We start from the raw sequence: 10098 nt of genomic DNA on the forward strand, positions 1-10098 counted from the left end.
AGGTGAATCTGACCGGTTCTGCTATGAAAAACTAAACATTGAGGGCACAGAGAAGGGCAACTGTGGGAGAGATGGAGATAACTGGATTCAGTGCAGCAAACCGTAAGTGTAAACAGACATTGGTATCCATACCCCTAGGGAGAATCGATAGCCACAGTTCTTTAGAAGGTTGCTGTGGGCAAACTTGCTTCCTTGATCAGTCATGCTGTAGGACCAGAATAAGCACAGTACAGTTGTCCAGGTCTTGTTGCATTACACTTCCCAACATGCAGGGCCATGTGCTAGAAAAGATACAGAACTAAAAATCGCTACTGTTTGTTAGTAGAAAACCCATCCTGAAGATCTTTAGTGCACCATTGTCCATATAGCAGCAGATGATCTCTTTTCATGCCCTCTGTCTCCTAGAGATGTGCTCTGTGGCTACCTCCTATGCACCAACATCTCTGGAATACCAAGGATTGGAGAACTGAGCAGCGACATCACCAGTATGAGCTTCTATCACCAGAACAGATACATTGACTGCAGGTGAGAGGACAAGTCTACTACTTGATGCAGATGATAGCATTGCTTCTATATAGAAATATACTCAAAGTCCCAAAGTAATTATTTTAGTTTTTAATTGTCCTCAAAAGAGGGCCTGGGATTGTGGCCTTATTGAGTGCATAGCTGATGATATCTCAGGAAATAGAAGGGTGGATCAAAGTCAGGAAACAAGTCATCAAGTCCTTGTTCAGCTAGATACTGGTTTCAGGAAGTAGAGCAAAGGTTACGATAGGACCGTAGGAAATTCCCTATTAATATTATTAGTTCTGCCCCTAAATACCTCATTACAAGTGTAACCCTTTAATTTCCTGATTGCTCATTATCATATTTCACACCAGTGTTCCTACTGTCACTCAATCCTAGTGCCCCTCAAATACTTTTTTTTTTATCCTCCAGCAATTAATCATGTATTGATTTTCTCTGGTTTTAGAGGGGGGCAGGTGATACTACCAGATGGCTCATGTTTGGGGTACGTGGAGGATGGGACACCGTGTGGACCCAACATGATGTGCCTAGATCGGAAGTGTCTCTCAGCTACTGCTTTCAACTTCAGCTCCTGCCCTGGCAGTGGTAGTGAAGGAGTGTGCTCGGACCATGGGGTAGGTTCTGTAGGAGGGTCATCCCTCAATGATGAGAGGACTGTATTATAAGTAACTTTCTTTTTGACTCATGTGCAAAATTTACCAACCATAAGTGGGACCATCAGATCTCCACAGTAACATAGTAACATAGTTGATGAGGTTGAAAAAAGACACCAGTCCATCAAGTTAAACCTATTTTGGATCTCCTGCGATCCTGCACTTATATTTGAAATTAATCCAGAGTAGGCAACCGCCCATCTGTTTCAATTTTGAAAATCCCCCCAGACTCAATATTGCAATCCAATTTTTACCCTATATACACTACTATCCTTTATTTTAAATTAACGGTCGTATCCCTGGATACACCTTTCCGCTAAAAATTTGTCTAACCCTTTCTTAAACATATCTATTGAATCTGCCATCACAACCTTCCCTGGCAATGAATTCCATATCTTGACTGCCCTTACTGTAAAGAACCCCTTCCTTTGCTGGTTGTGAAATTTCCTCTCCTCTAACCTTAGGGGATGACCACGTGTCCTGTGTATGGTCCTTCGGGGTAAAAAGTTCCCATGAAAGCTCTCTGTATTGACCCCTAATGTATTTGTACATAGTAATCATATCTCCCCTTAGACGCCTCTTTTCTAAAGTAAACATGGCTAAACTGGCTAACCTTTCCTCATAACTTAATGACTCCATACCCTTTATCAATTTTGTCGCCCTTCTCTGAACCCTTTCTAGTTCCAAATTATCTTTTTTATAGAGTGGTGCCCAGAACTGTACTGCATATTCAAGATGAGGTCTTACCAACGATTTATATAGTGGCAAAATTACACTGTCTTCCCCTGCATCTATGCCCCTTTTTATGCATGCCAATACTTTGTTTGCCCTTGCAGCTGCTGCTTGACATTGAGCACTATTGCTAAGTCTACTGTCTACGAGCACTCCCAAATCCTTTTCCATTATAGATTCTCCCAAATTAATTCCATTTAATTTATAGATTACGTTCTTGTTTTTGATCCCTGAATGCATAACCTTACATTTATCTGTGTTAAACCTCATATTCCATTTAGCTGCCCAATCCTCCAGTTTATTTAAGTCCCTCTGTAGAGAAGCTACATCTTGCTCTGATTTTATTACCTTACAGAGTTTAGTGTCATCTGCAAAAATAGAAACTTTACTCTCTAAACCATCACCAAGGTCATTAATAAATATATTAAAAAGGAGTGGTCCCAGCACGGAACCTTGAGGTACTCCACTTAAGACCTTTGACCAACTCTCTGTTCCCTATTCTCTAACCAGTTTTCGATCCAAGTACACATTTTGATTTCTAGACCCAGTTCCCTTATTTTGTAAACCAACCTCTTGTGTGGCCTTGTATCAAAGGCCTTTGCAAAATCTAAGTAGACCACATCTACTGTCCTGCCCTGGTCTAAGTTCCCACTAACTTCCTCGTAGAAACTAATTAGATTAGTTTGACATGACCTATCCCTCACAAATCCATGTTGATTCCCGCTAATAATTTTATTGCGTACCAAGTAATCCTGAATACTGTCCCTTAAAATACCTTCCAGTAGTTTCCCCACTATTGATGTCAGGCTTACAGGTCTATAATTCTCTGGTTGTGATCTCGTCCCCTTTTTAAACAATGGCACCACATCTGCTATTCGCCAATCCCTTGGTACTGAGCCTGATGAGATTGAATCTCTGAAAATTAAGAATAGCGGTCTAGCTATTTCTGAGTTTAACTCCATAAGGACCCTTGGGTGTATGCCATCTGGACCTGGAGCTTTATTTATCTTAATATTCTTCAGTCGCCTTTGGACTTCTTCCTGTGACAACCAAGTATTAATTAATGGCATGGTTTCATTTCCATTTTTGTGTATTACTCCTGCCATTTGTTCCTCTCTGGTAAATAATGAAGAAAAGAACGTGTTTAATAGTAAAGGCTCCCGTTTTGTACGCTGCACCAATATTTATTAGAATGAAGCCTACTAAATGATTAGGAATACGTGATTCATGCCTGAGTGATGTCACTAGTTACTAATACATTCAATTTAAACTGATGCCTCTAGTATGTATAGTTAGATGATGGATCCACTCTCACAGAGGTCATATTTGAGAGATGTGTGTTCAGGCTCACCGGTAACTAACCGCCTGGCCTTTTGTTTCTTTCCAGGTTTGCAGTAATGAGGGAAAATGTATTTGTCACTCAGACTGGACAGGAAAGGACTGCAGTGTGTACGATCCGCTTCCCGTTCCCAAAGCCACTGGGGCAGTGGAGAAATACAAAGGTACGTACCCTAAGCATTAAAAGATAGCCCGTGTGTGTCTTTTGATCATGTTGTTGGCTGACTGGTATATTTTAGGAAGATCATTCTTGTGATATGCACTTATAGCTCCAAACTGCCTCCTCTAAATACATCTCATAAGTAAATGTTGATCTAGCACAGACCAATTTGCTGTGATGGATTCTTTAATATTTTAACTATTACTGCAGTGTTGGATTTTCTATAACACGGCTGACTGTGCAGCACTCTGCTCTGTGTCCTTGGAATGTTGGTGAATTCAGCTTCATAGGAGAAAAGTCCATAAAATGGCCAGAGAAATTGGTCTTTATTGTTAAGTGCGTATTGTCACTAACCAATAACGATTGTCGAATCTCGATTTGTGTTTCCAACGCACAAAGATTTATTCTCAAAAAGTAGCAGTAGATATTCAAGCGAAAATTATAATAAGTACAGCCGTTACTTATAGCAGGCGCTCTGGATCCAGTGTACAGTCATTCAATCCTGAAGTCTGGGGACGAGATGTCTGCACACTAGATGAGGAGCTGCTGTTTATATGCACACAGAAATACAGTAAAACAATGCAGAATGGTATAGCTTGCTTCTATTGGTCCAGGTTTCAGGAAGGTCCAAGAGGTTGTCAATCATTGGCTAGTTCAACCTAGAGAATCCAAAGGAGGGGGTCATCTCCTCAGGGGGTATGCTCCGATCTTCCCGCCAAGATTCCTTAGTCTTAAATAGTTCATAATTCCCTATCATTCATAACTTGCGTATGCACTCTGCGATTCCTTCGCAGAGTGGCCCGGACAGTTGCAAATGTTAAGAGGAGTATTATGATACCACACATGATATTCCTTCAACCTGTACCATATGTTTTACTGATATGCATATAACTTATGATATTACACATAAATACTACTATATTTCGACATAAATGACTATGTGTTGCAACTACCATTAATGTGTACTATTTTACAAGTGTGCGAATGTATGTAAAAGACTAAATACTGTTGTTGCCACGTGTTGCAGCTGCGTACGCCCTTTTACGCCGTAGCGTGCCCTTTTATGCCGTAGCGTGCCGTACGCATCTTTTCAGACAAAGACAACCAAGTTTGCTCGATTTTAATTGAAATGACTCTATCCAATATGCTGACTTCGGCATTATATACCTCTATGCAGAGATTTAATTAGCCACAAAGTTCCTCAGAACATCGCGGCCGCTGGACTTTTACAGAAATCTCTGCTGCTTTTTCCTCTGTATATATTGGTATGAGGAAAAATGAGCGGAGAATGTACCGTAGTAACGGTAAAAATGCACAGCCGCGATGTTCTGAGAGATCAATGTTCTTGTTAGAGAAGATGGCACAACTGTCTTAATGTTTTTACTTGGTGTAAATGTAGGACTGTTGCAGGTCCCAAAGTTTATTTGGGGAACAATTGTCTATAATGGTGGATGGTTATTGTATGGATAATTAAGCCATAATTTCCTTTTGCACTGGAGGTCTTATACATGGTTTTCTAGCCGTCCATGTTAACTGAGCTGTTTTTCCTGTATGTCCAGTTATCAATCACATTCTCACTTTTGTAAATGTCTCCATCTTTATTCCAGGTCCAAGTGGCACAAATATCATCATTGGATCGATTGCAGGGGCTGTGCTCATTGCTGCTATTGTACTGGGCGGAACCGGATGGGGTTTCAAGTAAGTGACACATTGACATGTTTACTAACCACTGTCAGCAATCCATAACCTGGCCCTGTACTATATATATGCCTTATAATGGTCTGGAAGTAATTGTTTGTTTTTCTTTTCTTTTCTCTCTTACTCTTTGCAAGGAATATCCGGAGAGGAAGGTACAAACCAGATGACTACAAGTGCTTGCTTTTGAGCATCCCGCTGCCCCCCCAAACCACCACCAGCATCCCTCTAAAATGGAGTGTTTGGACAAACATGTCACTGACACTTTTCTCTGCATGTTCTAGAGGAAAAGAGTAACTCCTCATCCAGCTCAAACATCCCCACTTATTTGTCATTCGCCCAACTTTTCATAGCTCACCGGTCATGGCAAAAAACCCCATAAAGAAACAAATATTAAGTGAACTAGAAATTGTATCCAAACATAATGGTTAGGTTAATCAGTACTCAGGTGATCCTACAGTACATTACGGATGATCTCACCCTCTGTTTTACTTACAGTACATTTTGTTAGCAGAGGTGAGTAACTGGTTTTCAGCTATAGGATGGGTGAATTCCCTATGCAAGAGGTCTCTATACTGGTGAGGTGAACGGCCTAGCTCGTAGGGTGCATTGCAGAACTCTATAATCTCCCCTGTATTCCAAAAGATCGGAACCAGGTAGTAATAATATTAATCTAGTCCTAATCTAGGTATGAGTTACTTGATTTACTAGGGAGTGTTGTTCATAGGGAGCTGTGATTTGTGCTTATAAATGAGGAAGTGATGCTACCATATTCCTTCATGTTTGAGATTGATCCAGTCTTGTGGTTGGTTGAGACCACAATTTGGTGAGTGCCATCCGTGGGGATGGAGGATATTGGCTGGTGCTACTATCAGGATATATTATTTATAATGTATGTACAGTAGATAACATAACTGCAATGGTTTTCTATAGTTTGGCTAGACTGCTAAAGGCAGTGTCACAGGCATTTTAAAAATACCATCATTTTCTGTTATGCAAACTGCAGTATTTAAAAGTAATGATGCACAGTCATGAAAATCCATGGGGAACATTATTTCCCTGTTATACTAATGAGATTCTGCTGTGGAAATGCCATATGCAGCTCTTTGACAGCTGAATTGCTTTCACGTGATAGTGGAACAGGATTCTCCACTCAGTTTCAACTTTTCCCAACAGTATCATCACTTTGGTATTTTAGAACACTATAATTGTCTGACCAGAAACCCCCAATATTCTAGTCTTACACTGCCCTTAAAGTTAATATTTACTGCCTTGGGTTACTGTACATCGCTTTTCTTAGTGCTACATTAATAAATAAATCCCAATATACATTTGCTTTCTATAAAGTGCGTTCTCTTTTTGTTTTCCAGGTCTGGCGGGGGATAGCTGGGTGGACGTCGCTTGTGACACTCTCTTGTCATTTCTCAATATTCTCTATCATTCCCATGACACCTCTAAGCCTTGCTAAATGACACAAACAAGATGATGGTCTATGGAGTGCGATAAGAATGACTAAGTTGCAGCAGGGAAACGTTCTCCCTGTCTTCCGAAACTAGAATTAAACGGTCTCGTCCTCAGGACAGTTATAGACCGTTACGTAGTAAGCGTCTCATGCCAGAAACCTTACTGAACTTATCAGTCCTAAAGGCTGCAGCAATTTATAACCAGGAAGAAATGACCCCTTAAAATATATCACTGCCATTAGTACACTTTGCTTTGGGACTGACCCCTTAAAACAAGTTACTAACATAAAAACACTTTATTCTTAAAATGGGATCAAAACCCTTAAAAATAGCCTAAGCACAGCGGAAGCTGCCATTTTGTGTGATGAGCCAATATTTAGCTACAAGGGACATCAGTGAGGCATAAGATAAAGTGAATTGATAAACTGCATTGTCATGATTGTTGTTTCCGCCCACAAAATGTCTGCCTCCTATGTGTAGGCACCATCACTGCCATTAGTCCTAGGAGGGCCAGCACTGCCAATGGTGCACATTCGGACGCCTGGAGTTAACTCTATTACTGCCATAAATATACTTTGACTCCAGGTAATGACTGGGAGTATCATGTTGCTACTGGAGACTATGACTATGTTTTTGCCGTATGGCAGAAAAAGGTTCCTACCTAACAATGGGCCCCACTATTTTCTATAGTCACATAATTAATTTTAGGAGCATCTATATTTGCAAATATTTTTTAAATATTATGTATGGCAAATAGGCACTAAATTATTTACACATGCTAATTGCACTAACAAATGGATATGAAGACTATGGGAAAGAGTTTAACAGTTTTCAAAAGAGGGGGGGTTAAAGCTAACTTATATACATCCTAGAACTGCTGAAAAATATATTACGACTGGATGCTATCAAGAATATTGCTCACAAAAACCCTGGCTTGACATAAACCTTTTTACATTTTCATGACTTGCCACGATCTCAAGTTGGTTTAACACTCCAACGTTGAATGTAATGCCCAAGACTACTTCTGATATATAAACAAATGACTGCAATGGCTACTCTTTGCTGTATGGATTCATGAGTATATTGCTACTTTTTTGAATGTGGTTTTGGAAAATCTCTTATCTGCAGTCTAGCATGGGCCACCAGTACACCTCTGAAGTGTGTCCAACAACTATGAAGAAAACAAATCTAAAAGATAACTCAATTTCCCATCCAGCATCTCTCAAACCACTTAAGTATGAACTTCTCCAAACCAGATGTTTGAAATCTTTATAGCAACTTACTACCAAAGCCTTCTCCAGTTCGAACATCTTCAATGGACATGATCCAGCACAATGTAGAAGGAAGATAGTTTTTATTCGGCACAATGAGCTAATAATACAACCTGACCAAGAGGTGGACTGAATAGAAACAGGACATGCAGCTACTCGATATATAGATATTATAACTTGGACATCATACAGCACAATGAGTAGAATTAAAGCATAGAACATGGAGATGAGACCGCGCATTGGTTTAGAACCTGGACGTGACTGCCCAAACAAGAATGAACATAAATCTGTGCAGAAACAATGGACTATATAGGAAATCTGTAAAACTAATACACTGACATCTGTGAGTATTGATCAATGAATAGCCGAAGACTTGCATAAAGAAGAATTGTCCTACCATGGTTACATACAGACTTCTAGCCATCACATTACTGTCCTGTTATTGGGATGTAGTCTGGAGAGCACACAGATCACCAAAGGACTCCTTCACTAAGCAATGCTGAATGTCTCTCTTCCTTGAGGGGTTTAGGTGAGCTTGATTTGGGTAACTGCTGTCGGATCAAATTTTAACCTTCAATCAATCATACAGGACCTTGATGCAGAAAGGGTCAGGGGTCTTAAGGAAATTGATTTTTTTTTAAATTACAAAGACAATAAATAAAATGAATGTTCTCACTGTGACATTATTTGGTGAAAGATATTGTTAACTACTTAATTTTATTTGTAAGAAAATAGTGTTTCCAGACTTCCACTAAGGTTACTTGAATTTTTGAGCAATCTTCCTGTATTGTCAATGTCACTAAATACCGTTGACCTCAGTGTAGGTAGCAGCATTGATTAGACAAGGACATCGCTTGCTTTGCCAATACTGAATTACAACTATAATGCACAAATTGAGGTCTGCAGTCAAGGAAAGTGAATGTTCTCTAAAGCTTTGACTATTTTACTAATAAGGTTCAGAAATATTGCACAAAATACACATGGGGTGAAAACATCATCTCCTTTTCCAGAATGATACTAACTCAAAAGGAAAAGACAGATACATTCCCTGAGCACATTACTGACAAGGACCATACATTGTGCAGCACAGTCATCCATGACACAGGTGTTTATGTCACACTGCTTGAAAATGCAGATGAACGCCATGAAAATCACATTGTATTCATACAAATATTTGACAGCTAATACAAGTTAGTGAATGGGGTTTGCCACCTGCAGATGGCTTTAATCTTTTGGCGTGTCCATGCCCTCCTGCAATTTGTACTAAATACATAGCATTTATGCTAGCTTCCTTCTGTGCTTTTCAGTCATGCATTTATACACATACGACTTTAGTGGAGTGAGGACATAACTTTAGGGATCGGTTTGTTTTTCACAGTTTCTTTGTGTCCACTGCCTCCAATAGAACAACAACTGCAATATACTAACTCTGGCAGGAAAAACGTTTACATTTTGACTGAGATACTTGCCAATGATCCGTTATTTCCAGAGTCAATCCCTCTAACTTAACTCAGTATGAGGGGACATTTGTCACATCTATAAACGCTGCAAAAAGGTCAACCATATAATCTGTTAATTACTGATTATTCACCTGTTAAAAATGACATGTAAAACTATAGCAACACGTACTGATGCACATAGTAAAACAAATTTTTTATTCTGCCTTTCACGCATTCATCCCACGTGTTTGATGGGGAAAAGGTGTAAATTATGTTAATTCCTTTCTTTTTAATTCCTTTTTTTTTACTCCATGGCAGCCATTACTATGGGCAGTTACAGCTTCCAGTTTAGGTTCAGACAGGTTAAACCAATCTGCTAGTCAGTAAATAAGACAGCTCCTCCTCTTTACCTATGTCCTTGAGTGACTTCCCAAACTTTCTCAGAAAAATAGAGCATCATCTCAAGCATCCCAATTGTAAAGCGCTACGGAATTTGAATTTGCTGGCGCTATATGAATAAGTGTTGAGGATGATTGATGGCGATGGGTGTGTAACGGGGCTGCCATGGTGCATAGCGAAGAAAAAGAATTAATGGTAACCATAATTTGCATTTTCCTCTTCAATATTCCATGGCAGCTCTTACAATAGGATTTACCCAAACAATACACAGAGTTAAGAGATCAGCCACATTTACTGAAGTATTTATTCAGTGGCTGTGTGGAAAACATGTCTGCAAAACTGAGTCAATAGAGTATAAGACATCCAGATGATAATGGCTTGTGAAGGTGTGGATAGATGTCCATCCAGCCGCCATTGAAG

General features: G+C 39.7%; 1 protein-coding gene across 1 annotated transcript in view; it reads left to right on the forward strand.

Annotated features, from left to right (window-relative positions):
* Positions 1–7195, forward strand: part of ADAM11 (ADAM metallopeptidase domain 11) — a 52482-nt gene extending 45287 nt beyond the window's left edge. Inside the window, exons 21-27 of the mRNA XM_075177326.1 lie at positions 3–102; positions 406–525; positions 974–1142; positions 3301–3415; positions 5019–5109; positions 5244–5261; positions 6477–7195. Coding sequence (XP_075033427.1) covers positions 3–102; positions 406–525; positions 974–1142; positions 3301–3415; positions 5019–5109; positions 5244–5261; positions 6477–6492 — 629 coding nt within the window. The 3' untranslated portion in view covers positions 6493–7195. The remainder of the gene's footprint in view (positions 1–2; positions 103–405; positions 526–973; positions 1143–3300; positions 3416–5018; positions 5110–5243; positions 5262–6476) is intronic.
* The last annotated feature ends 2903 nt before the right edge of the window (positions 7196–10098 follow it).

Source organism: Mixophyes fleayi, chromosome 6 (assembly GCF_038048845.1).
Source record: "Mixophyes fleayi isolate aMixFle1 chromosome 6, aMixFle1.hap1, whole genome shotgun sequence".
In the NCBI taxonomy this organism is placed as follows: Eukaryota; Metazoa; Chordata; class Amphibia; order Anura; family Limnodynastidae; genus Mixophyes; species Mixophyes fleayi.